The sequence below is a fragment of the Salvelinus sp. IW2-2015 genome, linkage group LG27 (assembly GCF_002910315.2).
Source record: "Salvelinus sp. IW2-2015 linkage group LG27, ASM291031v2, whole genome shotgun sequence".
NCBI classification, from domain to species: Eukaryota; Metazoa; Chordata; class Actinopteri; order Salmoniformes; family Salmonidae; genus Salvelinus; species Salvelinus sp. IW2-2015.
Window position 1 is genome coordinate 30981941 of NC_036867.1, and position 24641 is coordinate 31006581.

Genomic DNA, 24641 nt, shown 5'->3' on the forward strand with positions numbered 1-24641 from the left:
CTCCTCTCTCTCTCGCTCGCTCGCTCGCTTCCTCTCTCTCGCTCGCTCGCTCGCTTCCTCTCTCTCTCTCTCGCTCGCTCGCGCTCGCTTCCTCTCCTCTCTCTCTCTCGCTCGCTGCTCTTCCTCTCTCCTTGCTCTCTGCTCCTCGCTCGCTTCCTCTCTCGCTCTGCTCTCGCTTCGCTCGCTCGCTCGCTTCCTCTCTGCTCTCTCTCTCTCGCTCGCTCCTCTCTCTTCTCTCTCTCTCTCGCTCGCTCGCCTTCCTCGCTCGTCTCTCGCTCGCTCGCTTCCTCTCTCTCTCTCTCGCTCGCTCGCTTCCTCTCTCGTCTTGCTCGCTCTCTCTCTCTCTCGCTCGTTCCTCTCCTCTCTCTCCTCTCGCTCGCTTCGCTTCTCTCTCTCTCGCCTCGCTCGCTCTCCTTCTCTCTCTCGCTCGCTCGCTTCCTCTCTCTCCGCTCGCTCGCTTCCTCTCTCTCTCGCCTCGCTCGCTTCCTCGCTCTCTCGCTTCCGCTCGCGTTCCTCTTCTCGCTCGCTCGCTCGCTCTCTCTCGCTCGCTTCCTCGCTTGCCCTCCTCGCTCGCTCCTCTCTCGTCCTCGGCTCCTCCTCTACCTCTCGCTCGCTCGCTCGCTTCCTCTCTCTCTCCTCGCTCGCTCGCTTCCTTCTCTTCTCGCCGCTCGCTCGGCCTTCCCTCTCTCTCGCTCGCTCGCTTTCCTCTCTCTCTCGCTCGCTCGCTTCCTCTCTCTCTCTCGCTCGCTCGCTTCCTCTCTCTCTCGCTCGCTCGCTTCCTCTCTCTCTCGCTCGCTCGCTCCCTCTATCTCTCGCTCGCTCGCTCCTCTCTCTCTGCTCGCTCGCTCGCTTCCTCTCTCTCGCGCTCGCTTCCTCTCTCTCTCTCGCGCTCGCTCCTCTCTCGCTCGCGCTCGCTTCCTCTCTCTCTCTCTCGCTCGCTCGCTTCCTCTCTCTCTCTCTCTTCTCGTCTCGCTTCCTCTGCTCTTCTCTCTCTCTCGCTCGCTCGCTTCCTCTTCTCTCTCGTCTCGCTCGCTTCCTCTCTGCTTCTCCTCGCTCGCTCGCTTCCTTCTCTCCTCTCTGCTCCTCTCTCGCTCGTTCTCGCTTCTCTCTCTCTCGCTCGTTCGCTTCTCTCTCTCGCCTCGCTCGCTTCTCTCTCTCTCGCTCGCTCGCTTCCTCTCTCTCTCGCTCGCTCGCTTCTCTCTCTTCTCGCTCGCTCGCGTTCCTCTCTCTCGCTCGCCCATTGCTTCCTCTTCTCGCTCGCTCGCTCGCTCTCTCTCTCTCGCTCGCGTCGCTCTCCTCGCTCGCTCGCTTCCTCTCGCTCCTCGCTCGCTTCGCTCCTCTCTCTCTCGCTCGCTCGCTCGCTTCCTCTCTCTCTCGCTCGCTCGCTCGCTTTCTCTCTCTCTCTCGCTCGCATCGCTCGCTTCTCTCTTCTCTCGCTCGCTCGCTTCCTTCTCTCTCTCGCTCGCTCGCTTCCTCTCTCTTCTCGCTCGGCTCGCTTCCTCTCTTCTCTCGCTCGCTCGCTTCCTCTCTCTCTCGCTCGGCTCGGCTCCCTCTTCTCTCGCTCCTGCTCCGCTCTCTCTCTCTCGCTCGCTCGCTTCCTCTCTCTCCTTCGCTCGCTTCCTCTCTCTCTCGCGCTCGCTTCCTCTCTCGCTCGCGGCTCGCTCTCTCTCTCTCGCGGCTCGCCTTCCTCGCTCGCTCGCTGCCTCGCTCGCTCGCTCCTTCCTCTCTTCTCTCGCACGCTCGCTTCCTGTCTCGCTCGCACGCTCGCTTCCTCTCTCGCTCGCACGCTCCCTTCCTCTCGCTCGCACGCTCCCTTCCTCTCGCTCGCTCGCTCCCTCCTTCCTCTCTCGCTCGCTCGCTTCCTCGCTCGCACGCTCGCTTCCCTCTCGCTCGCACGCTCGCTTCCCCTCTCGCTCGCTTCCTCGCTCGCTCGCTCCCTTCCTCTCTCTCTCGCTCGCTCGCTTCTTCTCTCGCTCGCTCGCTTCCTCTCTTTCTCGCCTCGCTCGCTTCCTCTCTTGCTCGCTCGCTTCCTCTCTTTCTCGCTCGCTCGCTTCCTCTCTTCTCGCTCGCTCGCTTCCTCTCTTTCTCGCTCGCTCGCTTCCTCTCTTTCTCGCTCGCTCGCTTCTCTCTTTCTTTCGCTCGCTCGCTTCCCTCTTTCTCGTGTCGTTGCTCTCTTTCTCGCTCCTTGCTCTCTTCTCGGCTCGCTCGCTTCCTCTCTTTCTCGCTCGCTCGCTTGCTCTCTTTCTCGCTCGCTTGCTCTCTTTCTCGCTCGCTCGCTCTCTCTTTCTCGGCTCGCTCGCTTGCTCTCTTTCTCGCTCGCTCGCTGCTCTTTTCTCGCTCGCTCGCTTGCTCTCTTTCTCGCTCGCTCGCTCCTCTCTTTTCTCGCTCGCCGCTTTCTCTCTTTCTCGCTCGCTCGCTTTCTCTCTCTCGCTCGCTCCCTCTTTCGCTCGCTCGCTTTCTCGCGCTCGCTCTCGCTTCTCTCACTCTCGCTTTCTCTTCGCTCGCTTCCCTCGCCGCTCGCTTCCTCTCTTTCTCGCACGCTCGCTTCCTCTCTTTCTCGCTCGCTCGCTTCCTTCTCTTTCTCGCTCGCTCGCTTTCCTCTCTTTCTCGCTCGCTCGCTTCCTCTCTTTCTCGCTCGTTCGCTTCCTCTCTTGCCCGCTCGCTTCCTCTCTTGCTCGCTCGCTTCCGCTCTTTCTCGCTCGCTTCCTCATTTTCTCACTCGCTCGCTTTCTCTCTTTCTCGCTCGCTCGTCGCTCCTCTTTCGCTCGCTTTCTCGCGCTCGCTCTCGCTTTCTCGCTTTCTCTTTCGCTCGCTTCCCCTCGCACGCTCGCTTCTCTCTTTCTCGCCGCTTCTCTCTTTCTCGCTCGCTTCCTCTCTTTCTCTTTTCGCTCGCTCGCTTCCTCTGTCTCGCTCGCTCGCTTCCTCTCTCTCGCTCGCTCGCTCTCTTCCTCTCTCGCTCGCTCCTCTTCCTCTCTCGCTCGCTCGCTTGCTTTCTCTCTCGCTCGCTCGCTTTCGCTCGCTTTCTCGCTCTCGCTTTCTCTTTCGGCTCGCTTCCCCTCGCACGCTCGCTTCCTCTTTTCTCGCTCGCTTCTCTCTTCTCGCGCTTTCCTCTCTTTCTCTCTTCGCTCGCTCGCTTCCTCTTCTCGCTCGCTCGCTTCCTCTTCTCGCTCGCTCGCTTCTTCTTCCTTCTCTCGCTCGCTCTCTTCCTCTCTCGCTCACTCGCTCTCTTCCTCTCTCGCTCGCTCGCTTTTCTCGCTCTCGCTTTCTCTTTCGCTCGCTTTCTCTTTCGCTCGCTTCCCCTCGCACGCTTCCCTCGCACGCTTCCCCTCGCACGCTCGCTTCCCCTCTCTCTCGCTCTCTCGCTTCCCTCTCACCTCTCGCTCGCTCGCTTCCCCTCTCACTCTCGCTCGCTTCCTCTCTTGCGCTCTCAACAGCCTTTTCTCTAATCCCATCTCAGATGACCCTCAAAAGTAATTTAAGACTCATTTAAGAGAGAGTGTCTGACTGGTCCAGAATCAGAGCAAAGTTTATTCTGGGAGAGTGCAGCTAGCTCAGTGTGAAGCTAGCTTCTCTAGCCTGTTTAACTTGTCTAATGCTCACTGGTTGTCAGATTTGATCAATGTTTCTCTGTCTCATCTCGTCTCAGAACCGGGAGCTGCAGATCATGAGGAAACTGGACCACTGCAACATAGTGCGTTTGCGCTACTTCTTCTATTCCAGTGGAGACAAGGTGGGTGGTTGCTGCTCATACGTCAGTCTGTGTGTTGTTGCAGGTGATGGAGACTCCCTATTCAACAAGTTTTTGTTTGACACTGGCTAGGCTAAATGTTGCTCCTGAACTTCTGTTTCTACCACTTACATTCTTAGGCTTTCCGTTGTGAATATTTTCATATTAAGTTAAGCTGTTTAGGTTTATACTCTTATATTGTTGGGATTAGTGCTGACCCCATTTAATAAACTGGTCAATTATTTGTTCAATAAGCTGTTGGTCGACCAAGATTTCTTTAGTCAAGCAGTAACAAAAAAAAAGAATATATATAATAGAGTACCAGTCAAAGKTTTGGACACCTCATTCAAGGGTTTTTCTTTATTTTACTATTTTCTACATTGTGGAATAATAGTGAAGACATCAAAACTATGAAATAACACATATGGAATCATGTAGTAACCAAAAAAGTGTTAAACAAATCAAAATATATTTTAGATTCCTCAAAGTAGCCACCCTTTGCCTTGATGACAGCTTTACACACTCTTGGCATTCTCACAAACAGCTTCATGAGGTACTTGCCTGGAATGGCGTCGACTGAGATGGTCGCCTCACTTCGAGTCCTTAGGGAACTATGCAGTATTTTGTTTTTTTATGTATTATTTCTTACATTGTTAACATTTAAGATTTTCTGGGCTATTACATACAGCCGGGAAGAACTATTGGATAGAAGAGCGACGTCAACTTACCAACATTACGACCAGGAATATGATTTTCCCAAAGTGGATCCTTTGTTCGGACCACCACCCAGGACATTGGATCTAATCCTATAGGCCGGCCCAAAACAATTTCTTCGTAGAAGAGGTAGACGGCGCAGCCTCCTGCTCAGACTTCGAAGCCATGCACACCACCCACCGCTTCTGAGTATATTACTCGCCAATAGGGTTGCAAAGGGTCGGACACTTTCCAGTAAATTTCCGTACATTTTTGATGGGAGGTTAAGCCCGGGAATTTTGCTTAAATTCATGAAAAAAGTTAACTTATAACAGTGAACCTTTTTTGTGGGTKACACAAGGCAATTCTAGGTCTTGTGGCATATTTTGCTTAAACTGTCCCCAATTCAATGGAATTGCAACCCTCTGCATGCACAGTGCATTCTTCCATCACATGTGCAGCTGATTCTCAAGATCTTGCACACTAATGAGATGCTATTGAGCCCCGATTACTACACTGTCTGAGCCAAGGACTGCTTTCTGGTAAGTTTTGATTACAATACTGGGTGGGGTGAATATATTTTATGACATACATTCTTTTTTTGTTAACTAGTAAATAGTAGCCTACAGCAAAGTGTTCAAATCATTTCTAACTTGTTAACAATTTCTGCTAGTTAGGTTTTGCTACCATGTGGGTTTTAGCTTGCTTGAGCCTGCTAACTGAGGACTGTTAATTCACCTGTTTCCATACAGGTTACATTTTTTATAAACTTTCTTACAAAGGAGTTGTTTAATCTAACTGCTTAATTATTTATATGTGTATGGAATTGTGTTTTATTTTTAATTTATTTTTAATTTTATTCTAATCTTCACAGGAAAATGCCACGGGCGCACTATCTGATGTGTGGAGACGTTTCACTGCAGCTAATGTAGAAGGAAGAGCTGTGTACATTTGCAAATACTGTGCCAAGCTATATATGAAGAATGCAACAAGATGCAGAATTCTGTTCGAGGTGAAAATTATGAATCCGACACCTTATCGATAGCAACAGCTCATGGTCCTCCTGGAATTATAAGTTTTTTTGACTCAATGGAGGAATGTAGTCAGAGAAATGCTGAATGTCTTGCTCAAGCTATGAATGTAACTGGTTCACCTCTGATGCTCACAGGCAGTGTGTTGGAAGGGATTTCTGAATGTTCTTTGCCAAGCATACACCACTCCAACCAGGCATGCTTGATCGACTCATTTGCTGGATGCAGAGTTTGAGTGAAGGTCAAGCAAATCATAGAGAAAGCAGCCTGTATTGCAATCATCTCTGATGGGTGGTCGAATGTTCATGGGCAATGAATAATGAACTACATCTCCACCGCTCAACCAGTATTCTACAAGAGCACAGACACAAGGGACAACAGACACACTGGTCTCTACATTGCAGATGAGCTGAAGGCAGTCATCAATGACCTTGGACCACAGAAGGTATTTGCACTGGTGACAGACAATGCTGCGAACATGAAGGCTGCTTGGTCTAAAGTGGAGCAGTCCTACCCTCACATCACAACCATTGCCTGTGCTTCTCTTGCATTGAATCTGCTCCTCAAGGAGATCATGGCACTGAAAACAATGGATACACTCCACAAGAGAGCCAAGGAAATGGTTAGGTATGTGAAGGGTCATCAAGTTAAAACAACAATCTACCTCACCAAGCAAAGTGAGAAGAATAAGAGCACCACATTGAAGCTGCCCAGCAACACCCGCTGGGGTGGTCGTGTCATGTTTGACAGTCTCCTGGAGGGGAAGGAGTCTCTCCAAGAAATGGCCATATTACAGTCTGCCGATATGGACAGCCCCATCAAGAGAATCCTCCTGGATGATGTATTTTGGGAGAGAGTGGTAAGCAGCCTGAAACTCCTGAAACCTATGGCAGTAGCCATTGCATGGATTGAGAGAGACCATGCCCTCCTGTCTGATGTTCAGACTCTGCTTGCAGATGTAAGAGAGAAGAAATCCGTACTGCCCTCCCCACTTCACTGTTGCTCCAAACAGAGGAAACTGCAGTTCTGAAATACATCAAAAAGCGTGAAGACTTCTGCCTGAAGCCCATACACACCGCACCGTACATGTTGGACCCCAAGTATGCTGGCAAGAGCGTCCTGTCTGGTGCAGAGATCAACAAGGCCTATGGTGTCATCACTATCGTGTCTCGCCACCTTGGCCTGGATGAGGACAAGGTTCTTGGCAGTCTGGCGAAGTACACTTCCAAGCAAGAGCTTTGGGATGGAGATGCAATATGGCAGTCGTGCCAACATATCTCATCAGCCACCTGGTGGATGGGACTTTGTGGATCTGAGGCTCTTTCCCCTGTTGCCTCCATCATCCGCCAAATCCCACCAACATCAGCCGCCTCAGAGCGCAACTGGTCCTTGTTTGGGAACACACACACCAAAGCACGCAATAGGCTGACCAATACAAGGGTTGAAAAATTGGTGGCCATTCAGGAAAATTTTAGGCTTTGTGGGCCTGACAACAAGCCATCCTCAACAAGGTTGGAAAGTGACAGTGAAGATGAGGCCTCAGAGTCTGATGTTCAAGAGGTGGACATTGAGGAGGTTCAGGGAGAAGACATGGAAGGCTGAGAGGAAGAYGACCAAAGATTTAGTTTCTAGACGATCATTTTACAGATAATATGTTGAAAACTTTTTGGGGAGATGCGATGGATCATTGGGGATCATTCAATATTCCATTTTGTTGTTCAGTGAAATCATCCCATGTGAAGAGTCAACTCATTTAAAGTACAATTTGTAACTAAATTGTTTTATTTCTATTGGAAGGATTTAATCATTTGTAATTATGTCTACTTATGATAAGGTAAAAGGTTTGTCTCCAAATGATATGGTAAATATATCCAATGCAAAAAAACATCAACATTTAAATGGTATTAATATTAATTTGCATATATTCCTGTTAATTCCCACGGGAAACTTCCATCTCTGAATATTCCCCAAAATGTGCAACCCCACTCACCAATGTCCCTTTTCTAGACAACAAGGTGGATGAAATTAGGGCAAGGGTTGCCTTCCAGAGAGACAACAGAGATTTTAACATTCTCTGTTTCACGGAAACATGGTTCTCTCGGGATATGTTGTCGGAGTCGGTACAGCCACCGGGTTTCGTCATGCGTTGCTCCCACATAAACAACTCTCTGGGAAGAAGGGTGGGTGTGTATGCTTCATGATTAACGACTCATGGTGTAATCATAACAACATACATGAACTCAAGTCCTTTTCTTCAGCTGACCTGGAATTCCTTACAATCAAATGCTGACCACATTATCTCCTAAGAGAATTCTCTTCGATTATAGTCACAGCCGTGTATATCTCCCCCAAGCAGATAACACGACATCCCTCAAGGAACTTCACTGGACTCTATGTAACCTGCAAACCATATATCCTGAGGCTGTGTTTATTGTAACTGGGGATTTTATCAAATCTAATTTGAGAACAAGGCTACCTAAATTCTATCAGCACATTGACTGTAGCACTTGCACGGGCAATACACTGGATCACTGCTACTTTAACTTCCGCGATGCATACAAGGCCCTCCCCCGACCTCCCTTTGGCAAATCTGACCACGACTTTTGCTCCTACCGTCCTATAGGCAGAAACTCAAAACAGGATGTACCCGTGACTAGAACCATTCAACGCTGGTCTGACCAATCAGAATCCACGCGTCAAGATTGTTTTGATCACGCGGACTGGGAAATATTTTGAGAAGCCTCGGAGAATAACATTGATTTATACGCTGACTCGGTGAGTGAGTTTATAAGGAAGTGCATTAGAGATGTTGTACCCACTGTGACTAAAACCTAGCTTAGCCAGAAACTGTGGATAGATGGCGGCATTTGCGCAAAGCTGAAAGTGCAAACCACCGCATTCAACCATGGAAARATGACTAGGAATATTGCAGAATATAAGCACTAGTTATTCCCTCCGCAAGGCAATCAAACAAGTGAAATGTCAGTGTAGTGACAGTGTGGTCGCAATTCAACTGCTCAGACACGAGACGTTTGTGGCAGGGTCTACAGGCAATTACTGACTACAAAAAGAAAACCATCCACGTCACAGACACCGTCTTGCTTCCAGACAAACTAAACACCTTCTTTGCCCGCTTTGAGGATAATACAGTGCCACCGACGCAGCCTGCTACCAAGGACTGCGGGCCCCCCCCTCTCCTCCGTGGCCGACGTGAGTAAGACATTTAAACGTGTTAACCATCGCAAGGCTGCTGGTCCAGAYAGCATCCCTAGCTGCGTCCTCAGAGCATGTGAAGACCAGCTGGCTGGTGTGTTTACGGACATTTTCAATCACTCCCTATCCCAGTCTGCTGTCCCCACATGCTTCAAGATGGCCACCATTGTTCCTGTACCCAAGAAGGCAAAGATAACTGAACTAAATGACTTTCGCCCCGTAGCACTCACTTCTGTCATCATGAAGTGTTTTGAGACTAGTCAAGGACTGCCACCCTAGACCCACTTCAGTTTGCATACCGCCCCAACAGGTCCACAGACGATGCAATCGCCATCACACTGCACACTGCCATATCCCATCTGGACAAGAGGAATACCTACAGTGCCTTGCAAAATGATTCATCCCCCTTGGCGTTTGTCCTATTTTGCTGCTTTACAAACTGTAATTTAAATGAATTTTTATTTGGATTTCATGTAATGGACATACATAAAATAGTCTATATTGGTGAAGTGAAATGAAAAAAATTACTTGTTTCAAAGATTCAACTAAAAAAAAAGTGAAAAGTGCATATGTACATATGGGGGGGTGCATATGTACGAAGGGGGTGCATATGTATTCACCCCCTTCGCTATGAAGACCCTAAATAAGATCTGTTGCAACCAGTGACCTTCAGAAGTCACATAAGTAGTTAGTTTGCACACAGGTGGACTTTATTTAAGTGTCGCATGATCTGTCACATTATCTCAGTATATATATACACCTGATCTGAAAGGCCCCAGAGTCTGCAACACCACTAAGCAAGTGGCATCATGAAGACCAAGGAGCTCTCCAAACAGGTCAGGGACAAAGTTGTGGAGAAGTACAGATCAGGGTTGGGTTATAAAAAGTTATCCGAAACTTTGAACATCCCACGGAGCACCATTTAAATCCATGATTTAAAAAATGTAAGAATATGGCACCACAACAAACCTGCCAAGAGAGGGCCACCCACCAATACTCATGGACCAGGCAAGGAGGGCATTAATCAGAGGCAACAAAGATAACCCTGAAGGAGCTGCAAAGCTCTGCAGTGGAGATTGGAGTATCTGTCCGTAGGACCACTTTAAGCCATACACTCCACAGAGCTGGGCTTTAYGGAATAGTGGCCAAAAAAAGGCCATTGCTTAATTCTTATGGATGAAATCCCATTAACGGGATCGATTTGACAACAGCCAGTGAAAGTGCAGGGCGCCAAATTCAAACAACAGAAATCTTATAATTAAAATTCCTCAAACATACAAGTATTATACACCATTTTAAAGATAAACTTGTTAATCCCACCACAGTGTCAGATTTCAAAAAGGCTTCACAACGAAAGCATACCATGCGATTATGTTAGGTCAGCACCTAGTCACAGAAAAACACAGCCATTTTTCCAGCCAAAGAGAGGAGTCACAAAAAGCAGAAATAGAAATAAAATGAATCACTAACCTTTTGATGATCTTCATCAGATGACACTCATAGGACTTCATGTTACACAATACATGTATGTTTTGTTCGATAAAGTTCATATTTATATCCAAAAATCTCAGTTTACATTGGCTTGTTATGTTCAGTAATATTTTGCTTCCAAAACATCTGGTGATTTTGCAGAGAGCCACATCAATTTATGAAAATACAAGTGTCATACATGGATTTAAAGATATACTTCTCCTTTATGCAACCGCTGTGTCAGATTTCAAAAAAGCTTTACGGACAAAGCACACCATGCAATAATCTGAGTACAGCGCTGAGGCACCAAAACAAGCCATACAGATACCCGCCATGTGGAGTCAACAGAAGTCAGAAATAGCATTATAAATATTAACTTTGATGATCTTCATCGGAATGCACTCCCAGGAATCCCAGTTCCACAATAAATGTTTGTTTTGTWCGATAAAGACCATTTATGTCCAAATACCTCCTTTTTGTTCACAAATCCAAATTCAAGAGGCGCAGGCACTTAGTCCAGACGAAAAGTCAAAAAAGTTATATTACAGTTTGTAGAAAYATGTCAAACGATGTATAGAATCAATCGTTAGGATGTTTTTAACATAAATCTTCAATAATATTCCAACTGGACAATTCCTTTGTCTTTAGAAAGGAAAAGGAACGCAGCTAACTCTCACGGGCGAGCACCTGACTGCGCTCATGGCATTCTGCCAGACCTCTTACTCAGTCAGCTCTTATTCTCTCCTCCTTCACAGTAGAAGCATGAAACAAGGTTCTAAAGACTATTGACATCTAGTGGAAGCCTTAGGAAGTGCAATCGGACCAAATTTTACACTGTATATTGGATAGGCAAGGACTTAAACCTACAAACCTCAGATTTCCCACTTCCTGGTTGGATTTTTTCTCAGGTTTTTGCCTGCCATATGAGTTCTGTTATACTCACAGACATCATTCAAACAGTTTTAGAAACTTCAGAGTGTTTTCTATCCAAATCTACTAATAATATGCATATCTTAGCTTCTGGGCCTGAGTAGCAGGCAGTTTTCTCTGGGCACCTTATTCATCCAAGCTACTCAATACTGCCCCCAGCCATAAGAAGTTAAAGAAAAAAATAAGCAAACACGTCTGGTGTTCATCAAAAGGCATGTGGGAGACTCCCCAAACATATGGAAGAAGGTACTCTGGTCAGATGAGACTAAAATTGAGCTTTATGGCCATAAAGAAAACACCATGTCTGGTGCAAACCCAACACTTCTCATCACCCTGAAAATACCATCCCCACAGTGAAGCATGGTGGTGGCAGAAGCATGCTGTGGGGATGTTTTTCATCGGCAGGCACTAGGAAACTGGTCAGAATTGAAGGAATGATGGATGGCGCTAAATACAGAAATTCTTGAGGGAAACCTGTTTCAGTCTTCCAGAGATTTGAGACTGGGACGGAGGTTCACATTCCAGCAGGACAATGACCCTAAGTATACTGCTAAAGCAACACTTGAGTGGTTTAAGGGGAAACATTTAAATGTCTTGGAATGGCTTAGTCAAAGTCCAGACTTCAATCCAATTGAGAATCTGTGGTATGACTTAACGATTGCTGTACACCAGAGAAACCCATCCAACTTGAAGGAGCTGGAGCAGTTTTGCCTTGAAGAATGGGCAAAAATCCCAGTGGCTAGATGTGCCAAGCTTAAAGAGACATACCCCAAGAGACATGCAGCTGTAATTGCTGCAAAAGGTGGCTCTACGAAGTATTGACTTTGGGGGGGTGAACGCTCAAGTTTTTTGTCTTATTTCTTGTTTTTCACACACAAAAAATATGTTGTATCTTCAAAGTGATAGGTATGTTGTGTAAATCAAATGATACAAACCCCCCCAAAATGTATTTAAATTCCAGGTTCTAAGGCAACAAAATAGGAAAAATGCCAAGAGGGGTGAATATTATTTGCAAGCCAATGTATGTAAGAATGCTGTTCATTGACTACAGCTCAGCATTCAACACCAAGCTCATCATTTAGCTTAAGGACCTGGGTCTCAGCCCCGCCCTGTGCAATTGGGTCCTGGACTTTGACGGGCCGGCCCCTGGTGGTGAAGGTAGGAAACAACATTTCAACTTCGCTGATCTTCAACACTGGGGCCCACAAGGGTGCGTGCTCAGCCCCCTCCTGTACTCCCTGTTTACCCATGACTGCGTGGCCATGCACGCCTCCAACTCAATCTTCAAGTTTGAAGACGACACAACAGTAGTGGGCTTGATTACCAACGACGACGAGACAGCCTACAGGGAGGAGGTGAGGGCACTCGGAGTGTGGTGTCAGGAAAACACCCTCTCACTCAATGTCAACAAAGGAGATGATTGTGGACTTCAGGAAATAGGGAGCACCCACCTATCCACGTCGACGGGACAGTAGTGGAGAAGGTGGAAAGTTTTAAGTTCCTCGGCATACACATCACAGACAAACTGAAATGGTCCACCCACACAGACAGTGTGGTGAAGAAGGCGCAACAGCGCCTCCTTCATCCTCAGGAGGCTGAAGAAATTTGGCTTGTCACCTAAAACCCTCACAAACTTTTACAGATGCACAATTGAGAGTAACCTGTCGGGCTGTATCACCGCCTGGTACAGCAACTACATCGCCCTCAACTGTAAGGCTCTCCAGAGGGTGGTGCGGTCTGCACAACGCATCACCGGGGGCAAACTATAGCACCCGATGTCACAGGAAGACCAAAAAGATCATCAAGGGCAACAACCACCCGAGCCACTGCCTGTTCACCCCGCTACCATCCAGATTAAGAGGTCAGTGCAGGTGCATCAAAGCTGGGACCGAGAGACTTGACAGTCTGATGGCCTTATTTCAAGGCCATCAGACTGTTAAACAGCCATCACTAACACAGAGTGGTTGCTGCCTACATAGAGACTCAAATCGTTAGCCACTTTAATAAATGGATCACTAGTCACTTTWAAAAATACCACTTTAATAATGTTTCCATATCTTACCTTACTCATCTCATATGTGTAATTACTGTATTTTATATTATCTATTGCATCTTGCCTATGCCGCTCGGCCATCGCTCATCCATATATTTCTATGTACATATTCTGATTCATCCCTTTACATTTGTGTGTATTAGGTAGTTGTGAAATTGTTAGATTACTTGTTAGGGTGTTACTGCACTGTCGGAACTAGAAGCACAAGCATTTCGCTACACTCGCATTAACATCTGCTAACCATGTGTATGTGACCAATACATTTGTATTTGAATGCTTTTTCAACTGTCTTGAAGTTCTCACATGCTGAGCACTTGTTGGTTGCTTTTCCTTCACTCTGTGGTCCAACTTATCCCAAAGCATCTCAATTGGGTTGAGGTTGGGTGATTTGTAGAATCCTGGTCATGCAGCACTCCATCACTCTCCTCCTTGGTCAAATAACCCTGACATAGCCTGGAGGTGTGTTTCGGGTCATTGTCCTCTTGAAAAACAAATGATAGTCCCATTAAGCGCAAAGCAGATGGGATGGCGTTTTGCTGCAGAATGCTGTGGGAGCCATGCTGGTTAAGTGTGCCTTGAATTCTAAATAAATAAGACCGTGTCACCAGCAAAGCACCATCACACCACCACCTCTATGCTTCACGATGGGAACCACACATGCAGAGATCATCCGTTCACCTACTCTGCGTCTCACAAAGACACGGCGGTTGGAACCAAAAATCTTTCTTGGCCCAAGCAAGTCTCTTGTTATTGGTGTCCTTCAGTAGTGGTTTCTTTGCAGCAATTCGAACATGAAGGCCTGATTCACGTCTCCTCTGAACAGTTGATGTTGCGATGCCTGTTACTTGAACTCTGCAGCCCAAATAAATGCTTCAAACTGAGGTGCAGTTAATTGCTGATATTTGAGGCTGAACTTCTTCTGCAGCAGAGGTAACTCTCTCTTCCTTTCCTGTGGCAGTTCTCATGAGAGCCAGTTTCATCATAGTGCTCAATGCTTTTTGCAACTGTACTTGAAGAAACTTTCAAAGTTCTTGAAATGTTCTGTATTGACTGACCTTCATGTCTTAAAGAAATGATGCACTGTCGTTTTATATTTGCTTATTGGAGCTGTTCTTGCTATAATATGGACTTGGTCTTTTACCAAATAGAGCTATTTTCTGTATACCACCCCTACCTTGTCACAACACAACTGATTTGCTCAAATGCATTAAGAAGGAAAGAAATTCCACAGAATAACTTTTAACAAGGCACAGCTGTTAATTGAAATGCATTCCAGGTGACTACCTCATGAAGCTGGTTGAGAGAATGGCAAGAGTATGTACAGCTCTCATCAAGGCAAAGGGTGGCTACTTTGAAGAATCTCAAATATCAAATATATTTTGAATTGTTTAACACTTTTTTGTGGGATACTACATTATTCACTATTATAATGTAGAAAATTTAAAAAAATTCAAACCCTTGAGTAGGTGTTCTGAAACTTTTGATTGGTACTGTATATATCATGGTGTACAAGACACTGATTTCTCACCTGTCTGAAGTCGACTGATCCATTGTGGAGGTCATGGGGATGGCACGGTCCATCACTCTAAGACATGCTCCTGAAATTGTATATGGTTATATTACATAAGAACAATGGTGCAACACTAATAAAAATAATATTTTATAACATGCGCTTTCTCCCGCATTGGATAACGGTCGCTGTCCGCGGTTCAGAAACACATCAATGGGCTGTTGAATTGGTGCCTTTTTCCTAGACTATGTTTATATGTGCATAATAGCAAAGTTAACCAGCATATTGGTGTTGAGAACAATGCGTTTGAGGCAGCAGCAGAATGAGATGAGAAAACAGCCCTTGCCTTCTTGTCTAAGAAAGGTGAGGAGAGAAGAAACCCCAACTTAATTAGGTCTATAATCAATAGCCTAACTGTTAAATGTGCCTGGCTTTATAAATCATCAATATATCTGCAGAAATAAGACATGTCCKGCTTTTGTTACCTGTTTGAGTGTTTAATAGCCTACTGATTCCGTGCTCACGCAACATGTCAAGTAAACAATTTCGGCTGATTTTAATCTTTGCTGTAATACAGGCTTTACACTTTTCTTTTGTTAGAACATCCCCTCTGACATTATTTATCATTCATTTAGTGTTTACACTGTTCCAAATTGTCAAAACTATTTATAATGCCCTTTTTTCTTGATCTCCTTATTGTTATTATTATGATCATAAGTAATGTCATTATCATTGGAAGGCTTAGTATAGCAGCCTTGTATAAACACCACTGACTGAGCTGTTGGCCTAAAAGCGCCTCCTGTTTAGTCTTAATACCGTAACTTACTTGGGGCCTATATTTCAATACTTTTATAGTCTACTGTATCTATCAATCAGTCATTCATTGTTCATGTCATCACACAGCATACGAGTAATTCATGATTTGAATTGCAGTCAAGCATTTTAGTCAAATTAAATAAAGCGAGCCTTGAATAATTAGCTTAAACAATAAATAAAACGTTCCATTTTGGAAATTGCATTCAAGAAAGAATGCGACTGTTTTTAGTCTTTGCTGTAATAAAGGCCTAACAAAAAAACGCTACAACAGACTTTATTTACTGTTTACATTGTTCCAAACGGTCAGAAAAATTCTATTGTATTCTATACAGCATCTGTTTGGCACACATAATATCCACGCAGCTCTTGCTCCTTACCTTTTTCTTGATCTCCAGTGTTATCCACAACTAGTCAAATTTATTCCACACATCTGAATTGCCCTTTACCTCCTCAGCAACCAGTAAACATTCCCCTGTTTTGAGTTCATTTGCCATGTAATGTACATTTTAGTAATTTAGCAGACACTTATCCAGAGGGACTTATAGCTAGTGCATTCATCTTAAGATAGCTAGGTGGGGCAACCACATATCACAGGAATAGAAAGTACATTTTTCCTCAACGTAGCTATCAGAGTAAGAGCTGGAAGGGGGGTTGGGGGGGTCAAGTGCTKGTTAAGTGTATAATAGTTTTTTTKAGGGGGGGGGGGGTCGAGGTGAGGAGGAGGATTATTTAAGATACTGTYTGAAGAGGTAGGGTTTCAGATGTTTTCAGAAGATGGGCACGGACTCTGCTGTCCTACCTTCAGGGGGAAGCTGGTTCCACCGTTGGGGTGCCAGGACTGAGAAGAGCTTGGACTGGGCTGAGTGGGAGGGCCAAGAGAACCTGAGGTGGCAGAATGGAGTGCTCGGGTTGGGGTGTCCTCTGCATCCGTTTTGCTGTTACGGTGTTCAGAGTTTGACCAATGTATTGATGTGATTATGATATGCTATAAGTCAGGCCCCATTGTGCCCAATTCAGACGGGATTAGTTTTACTGGGGGAGGTTGGGTAATGTAATTATGTGCACGATCACAAAACACCACATCTGTAATTTTAGTCCCGTCCAAATCTGCCATGTTAGTAATTTGTACATGGCAGGAGAGTAACAATTCCATTTAGGACCTATGGCGGATCGCTAAAATATCCTATTGATGGTTTGGTATGGTTTAAAAACTTGGGAACCAGTCTCGAGTTGCCAGTGTGGCCCTATCACCTGGACATATTGAAATATTATATCTTCATGCCTAGAATAAAAACCTCCAGGCTTCTGTCATAACTGTCCATGTATTTATAAAAATAAAAAATTACAGCGGGCAGTTTTGAAAAAATCTAATCCCGCCCAAATCGTCCTCTGGAATGACGGACATTCTGGAGTTATAATTACATAACCAACGTTCTCTAGTAATACTAGTCCCATGCCAATAGGTCTTTGTTCAAGTGCATGCAATACATACATGTGTCACGTAAAGAGAGCAAGGGTTGAGGGAATAGGGAATGTTCTTCCTAAACAAAGTCTAAGCCTGGCCTGGCCCGGCACAATCAAATCAATTGCTGGTCGAACTCCCTCTAGTCATTTGTGTGTCTTAATTATTTAATCAAACAGTGTGCTTAAAGCGTCAGACAAGCTCAGTGAATATATTTGATTTGATTAAAACAAATAGGATGTGTCAATATTTGGAAAAATACACATTTTAAAATTTYGACCCATCGATTGGAACAGAYGACTCTTGATCAACCAAGATTTCTTTTTGGGGGGGGACACCCCTAGTTGGAATATACGTGAACAAGGGGACATTAGGGTTGTGGCATTAAAACCTGTTAAAAAGAAAAAAGGCATGTGGTGCATTTATATTTGTGTCATTGTGGCTAGACAGGCTGACATTGTGGCCTATGGTGGTGTGCAGTGTAGGTCTATTTGCATAGATAAAGTGACACAGTCAGTCTGCCACTATGACCTGTAGTGTGTGTTTAATGTGATGTGATCCTGCAGCCTGGCACAGTGGCGGGCATGCTGACACTGGGTGTCTGGCCTCTGGATGTGGGCCAGAGGGAAACAGAGCCTGCTATGTGACCAGACTAAAGGCTGCTGCTCTACCTTAGAAGAGCCGGCTCCTATTCTGCCCTGCCTTGCCCAGTGACGGTATTAAGTCTCTCTGGCTGACCATGGGTGCTTCTCAAGGGGCTTCATCTCCTCGCCTCCTCTTGTGATGGGAGAAAACATTTATACAGTTATTAGGGAATTATTTTGGGTGTGGACTAGGAGAGGAAGCCACTTTACACTATTGAGATGTGACCCTTTAGCCCCAGCCAGACCGAACACCAGGACCTAGTGTCGGGAGGTCTGTACACTGATCTGCTACTACTGACCCTTTCCCCTCTTCTGACTGTGACTTCATAGACACATGGGACTRTCTGCTGTGGAAGGGGAGTCACTGTCGTTCCATGGAGAGGGTGGTGCTCATTAGGGCATGCAACAGATTATTATATATTTTTTAACTGGGTGGTTTGAGCCCTGAAAGCTGGTTGGCTGAAAGCCGTGCTAGTTCATGTAATTTTACTGCTCTAATTACATTGGTGACCAGTTCATAATAGCAATAAGGCACCTCGGTAGTTAGTGGTATATTGCCAATATACCATGGCTAAGGGCTCCACGTTGCGTTGTGCCTAAGAACAGCCCTTATACCACACCTCCTYKGGCGTTATTGCTTAACTGTACCATTGCGGAAAATACACAGAATTGCTACTTGTATACTGTTTAATTCCCACCATCTAATGGCTAATCAGGGTCCTAAGTGGTCTGGTTGAAACAGATTTGCCTTTTCTCTTGATTGGTGAAGCACAGCTTTGTGTCATTTATAAGCATATACAAGGCTTGTAGTGAGACTCTGGAAAACAACATCTCATTTAGACACACGCAGCCATGGCACAAATTGGCACAWAAACGACATACCCCATCTAAAAAAATCACAAATTGTTATGACATTTGTGCCATATTTTTCCAGCCCAACATCATAGCCTACCACATGATTTACAGATAACCTATGTTTTTCTGAGTTCATTCAGCGAATACTGGCAAATGCATAAAATAGACGGACACACACACACACTGTTACTTGGGGCAGAGCACTGAGCAGTCAAGCAGTCACTACCTGTTGCTGTCAAACCAATCAGTTATTTACATGGTCAGGAGGGAACAAGAGAAGGATCCAATCACCTGCCTTTTGTGTGAGCCGATGAGCCAATCAGAGGTGTAATATAGGGGCTGCTGTTGCCGTAGTGAGAAAGGCAGGAGAGTGAGTCATCCTTTGTGTGAGGCTTATTTTAGAGCATGGCTCTATCAGGAAGTGTGTGTGTGCGACTGTGACTGTGTGTGTCTTGAGAAGACTTAATAAGGCACAGGGATCAAACACCTCTAAGCCTGACTTGGCCTTTTTAATTTCCTGTGTGGTAGGAACAGATGATATACAGTTAAAACATATACACAAAACATTTAGAACACCTGTTATTTTCATGGCATAGACTAACCAGGTGAAAGCTGTGATCCCTTATTGATGTCACTTGTTAAATCCACTTCAATCAGTGTAGATGAAGGGGAGGAGACAGGTTGAAGAAGGATTTTTAAGCCTTGAGACAATTGAGACATGGATTTTGCCATTCAGAGGGTGAATGGGCAAGACAAATGGGGGATTTGAACAGGGTATGGTAATAGGTGCCAGGCGCACCGGTTTGTGTCAAGAACTGCAACACTGCTGGGTTTTTCATGCTCAACAGTTTCCTGTGTGTATCAAGAATGGTCCAACACCCAAAGAACATCCAGCCAACTTGCCACGACTGTGGGAAGCATTGGAGTCAACATGGGCCAGCATACCTGTGGAATGCTTTCGACACCTTGTAGAGTCCATGCCTCGACGAATTGAGGCTGTTCTGAGGGCAAACGGGAGGGCTGGGTGGAGGGCATGCAACTCAATATTAGGACGCTGTTCTTAATGTTTTGTACACTCAGTGTATATGTGATCATTCTTAATACTTTAGTGGTTCATTAAAGACATCTGCGGGGACGGATTCGTAGAAAAAGTGTGATATCCCATTGCCCTAACTAGAACAGTCATCTGTTCCTCTGTTGCCCTGCCAAAAAAAACAACCATCTGACTCCCTTGATGTTAAGTCTAACTTACGTGTCTCTGCCAGATCATACAGTAACCGTTTTTCTTATTTTTTCTCTCTCTCTCACTGTCTGTCTGGCCTGCTTAATCATCCAGCGAGCCCTGGGTCGTGTTCATTAGGCACACAATGGAAAATATGTTTTGCAACGGAAAACGAAAATTAGCCTTTCTTATTGGTAGCCCCTCAACGTTTCAGTCCGTTTTCTTCCATTTGGTGCCTAATGAACAAGAACCATGTTACATTGCGATCACTCCAAAGGAATTCATACATGCTTCTAACCTCCTCAGCCAACTGTCCCAAGTCTGACCCATACTCTAAATGTCTCTGCGTGTGTGTTACAGAAGGACGAGGTGTATCTCAACCTGGTTTTGGACTACGTTCCTGAGACTGTGTACAGAGTGGCTAGACACTACAGCCGAGCCAAGCAGACCCTCCCCATGGTCTATGTGAAGGTAAGACCCCCTCAAGTCTATCGCTTCATCAAGATACTACTCTCTGTATGTTTCTTTTTAGATCAGTGTTTCTCAACTCAGGTCGAGCACCCAACAGCACACATTTTTGTTGTAGCCCCGGACAAAAACACCCGATTCAACTCATCGAGGGCTTGATGATTAATTGACAAGTTGAATCCGATGTTCTTGTCCAGGCCTTTTAATAAAAATGTGTACTGTTTGGGGACTGGAGTTGAGAAACACTGCTTTAGATGCAATATGTGGTAGACCTGGGTCAATTACAAACGTCAAATACTTRAGCTGTTCTTGATTTAGTTTGCTCGGTACAGGGCCTGCCGACTGGCGCAGCGGTTTATGGCACTGCATCGCAGGGCTAGAGGCATCACTACAGACACGGGTTCGATCCCAGGCTGTGACCCATTACGCGGCGCACAATTGGCCCAGCGTGTTGGCCAGCCGGGATGTCCTTGTCCCATCGCGCTCTAGCGACTCATTGTGGCGGGCCAATTTCGTGCATGCTGACTTCGGTCGCCAGCTGTAGGGTGTTTCTTCCGACACATTGGTGCGCCTGGCTTCCGGGTTAAGCGAGCAGTGTGTCAAGAAGCAGTGCAGCTTGGCGGGGTCGTGTTTCGGAGAACGCATGGCTCTGKACCTTTGCCTCTCCCGAGTCCGTACGGGAGTTGCAGCGATGGGACAAGCCAATTGGATATCACGAAATTGGGGGGGAAAAGGGGTACAAATAAAAATGTTTGCCTGGTACTGTAGAACCAACAGAATAGTCTCGCGCAATGAGTGGTGGTGGGATGGTTGTGTGTTTGGGCAGGCAGACAGACTCCTTTGGGCATTTCCCTGCCGTCCTCCTCACCATGCTGTCCTGCGTCATCATGTAGCGGCCAGTTGAGATGGCATCAGCGGCCTTATTATAGCGCCCCCGCCGTCTCTGCCTTTCCAACTTGCCACTTAAGGAAGTGGAAGTAGTGGCATAAACAAAGGGCTGGACTGGAGTCAGAGCCAGGGACCGCTGGTTGAGGCTTCTGGGGGATTTGGACACTGGCACGCTGTTATTTTTAGCCCATTGAATACAAGGGAACAGGACTTGCCTCTACTCTATAGGTCTACCACTCATGTCATTATGTGTAGCTAGCTTAGAGCATGTACTAAGTTGTGTGTGTCCACATTTCTCTCTGCAGATGTACATGTACCAGCTGTTCCGGAGCTTGGCCTACATCCATTCCTTTGGTATCTGCCATCGGGACATCAAGCCCCAGAACCTTCTGTTGGACCCGGAGACAGCCGTGCTCAAGCTCTGTGACTTTGGCAGGTGGGCTGGAACATTGAAACCCATATTGATGGAGGAACAAAGACCCAACCTAGCCCAGCTCATAGAAATATAACTACTAGAATGGACAAAGCCCCTCAGGCTTACACAACAGCAATTTGCTGTGGTCTGGGCCTGAGTTCTAGTAAGAATTTTTTTATGAGATGGACTAGGTTAGGGCTGTGTCTGAAGATGTGTCTGAGAACATTACTAGCTTCGTTACCTTGCTTCCTCCATCCTTTTTTCCTTTGAGAGGAATAGAGCAAACTACTAACTGGTATACATAAAAGAAAGAGCAGTTTGAAGTCTCAAATCCTCCTTTTGACCGTCCTTACCCACCATCTTTCCTTCCTTCCTTCCTTCCTTCCTTCCTTCCTTCCTTCCTTCCTTCCTTCCTTCCTTCCTTCCTTCCTTCCTTCCTTCCTTCATCCTTGGTTATCTTTGGCAGTGCGAAGCAGCTGGTCCGTGGTGAGCCCAATGTGTCCTACATCTGCTCACGGTACTACAGAGCCCCCGAGCTCATCTTTGGGGCCACTGACTACACCTCCAGCATAGGTACGCTTCCACTACTAACACCTTACACTGACTACACCTCCTACTACTAACACATTATGCTGACTACACCTCCCACTGCTAACACATTACACTGACTACACCTCCCACTACTAACACACTACGCTGACTACACCTCCCACTACTAACACCTTATGCTGACTACACCTCCCACTACTAACACATTACGCTGACTACACCTCCCACTACTAACACATTACACTGACTACACCTCCCACTATTAACACCTTATGCTGACTACCCCTCCATTAGCTAACACAATTCTGACTACACTCCCATTATAACACCTTACACTGACTACACCTCCCACTACTAAACACATTACGCGGACTACACTCCCACTACTAACACATTACACTGACTACTCCCATTACTACACCTTACACTGACTACACCTCCCACTACATCTACATTACACTGACTAACCTCATTACTAACATTACACTGACTACACCTCCCATTACTAACACATTATGCTGACTACACCTCCCATTACTAAACATTATCTGACTACACCTCCCATTACTGAACACATTATGCTGACTATCACGTCCCTATTACTAACACACTTACACTGACTACACCTCCCATTACTAACACCTTACACCAGGGGTGTCACACATACGGCCCGCGGGCCGGAACCGCCCCAAGGAGGTTCGATCAGGCCCGCAGGATAATTTTGAAGTGGAAAAAATGCATAAAAGACAGTGGAATAATATTTTTAATTCGCTGCAATTCATGGATTAATTCCGCTAAGAGGGCGCACTCTTTCCATCGAGAGTAGAAGACAAGCCGCATCACTGAGACAGACTGAAAACAGCAGACGGTATCAAATGCCGCATTCTGCTGCTTGTTCACGACGTTGTTAATACCTTGGTCCTCTACCTCTTCCGCTACACCCTCATTAGCCAAAATGTCGTTATCCAAACGGAGAAAAGTAGATAAGGAGTGTAGAAATTTTCAAAGAAAAATGGACCACGTCCTATTTATTTACAGAGATGCACGGAAAACCTTCGTGCTTGTGTGTTTGCAACAAAGTTTCGGTATTGAAGGAATATAATATCGACGCCACTACGAGACTCATCACAGCGAAAAATATGACGGCTTGCAAGGACAACTGGAGAAGAGATAAGATTACGAATTGCTGGGCGGGTCTGAGGAAACAGCAAGTCAACTTTCATCCAGAGCCGAGAATCTGAAGGCAGCGTAAAGCTTCTTTACACAAAACAAAGGAAAGACATGATATTTTGGTTATTTATAGGCAGAGTATGGTATAATTTTAATGGTCCCGGCCACTTGACATCTCCCTAGGCCGTATGTGGCCCACGATGCGAAATGAGTTTGACACCCCTGCCTTACACTGACTACCTACACGTAACAACACATATACACTCCAGCATATGTACACTCCCACTACTAGTTGTGTATGTGTGGGTGCGCGAGTCTGTGTGTGAGTCCTCACAGTATTTCTMCRTCCTCTGCAGATGTATGGTCCGCTGGCTGCGTTCTAGCAGAACTGTTGCTAGGGCAACCCATTTTTCCCGGCGACAGTGGGGTGGATCAGCTGGTGGAGATCATCAAGGTAAAAACACCTGCCTTCAAATGTCAACAGACGGACGGTAAGCCGGACAGACGGACGGTAAGCCGGACCGTCAACCAAAAGAATGCACAGAGATACCGTGACGAGATCCTGAGGCCCATTGTCGTGCCATTCATCCGCCGCCATCACCTCATGTTTCAGCATAAGGCATGGYCCCATGTCGTAAGGATCTGTACACAAGTCTTGGATGCTGAAAATGTCCCAGGTCTTCCATGGACTGCATACTCACCAGACATGTCACCTATTGAGCMTGTTTGGGATGCTCTGGATCAACCTGTACAACAGCTCTTTCCAGTTCCCGTCAATATCCAGCAACTTCGCACAGCCATTGTAGAGGAGTAGGACAACATTCCACAGGCCACAATCAAAAGCCAACTATGCGAAGGAGATTTGTGCATGAGATGTGTGCATAAGTTAAATGGTGGTCACATCAGATACTGACTGGTTTTCTGATCCACGTCCCTACCTTTTCTTTTAAGGTATCTGTAAACAACAGATGCATATCTGTATTTCCAGTCATGTGAAATCGATAGATTAGGGCCTAATTTATTCATTTAAAATGACTTATTTCCTTATATGAACTGTAACTCACTCAAATCTTTGAAATTTTAGCATGTTGCATTTTATATTTTTGTTCAGTGTACATGTTGTACATAAAACATCAAATATTTGTTATATACTCGCATATAAAATATTGATAAAAAATGTATTTTCAGGACACACTCTTAAAATGATTTTTTTTATATGTCATTAATCACTTACATTTTTTAAAGTACTACATTTCCCAGTTTATCCCTCAAGTTGACCCTAGAGCCTTCAAAAAGAAGCCAAAGAAATGAAATGGGTGGTGGAAATACACTGCTCAAAAAAATAAAGGGAACACTTAAACAACACAATGTAACTCCAAGTCAATCACACTTCTGTGAAATCAAACTGTCCACTTAGGAAGCAACACTGATTGACAATACATTTCACATGCTGTTGTGCAAATGGAATAGACAAAAGGTGGAAATTATAGGCATTTAGCAAGACACCCCCAATAAAGGAGTGGTT

General features: G+C 45.7%; 2 protein-coding genes across 5 annotated transcripts in view; one reads left to right on the forward strand and one right to left on the reverse strand.

Moving 5' to 3' along the window:
- Positions 1–2497, reverse strand: part of LOC139023170 (octapeptide-repeat protein T2-like) — a gene marked incomplete at both ends in the record, with an annotated part of 5181 nt that extends 2684 nt beyond the window's left edge. Inside the window, 2 exons of the mRNA XM_070435642.1 lie at positions 1069–1122; positions 2351–2497. Coding sequence (XP_070291743.1) covers positions 1069–1122; positions 2351–2497 — 201 coding nt within the window. The remainder of the gene's footprint in view (positions 1–1068; positions 1123–2350) is intronic.
- The window catches only part of LOC111953459 (glycogen synthase kinase-3 beta), a 63882-nt gene that overhangs the window by 31368 nt on the left and 7873 nt on the right, over positions 1–24641 (forward strand). For all 4 annotated transcript variants that reach the window (XM_023972745.2, XM_023972747.2, XM_023972746.2 and 1 more), the window contains exons 3-7: positions 3647–3730; positions 19987–20097; positions 21288–21418; positions 21864–21970; positions 23473–23570. In XM_023972745.2, coding sequence (XP_023828513.1) covers positions 3647–3730; positions 19987–20097; positions 21288–21418; positions 21864–21970; positions 23473–23570 — 531 coding nt within the window. The remainder of the gene's footprint in view (positions 1–3646; positions 3731–19986; positions 20098–21287; positions 21419–21863; positions 21971–23472; positions 23571–24641) is intronic.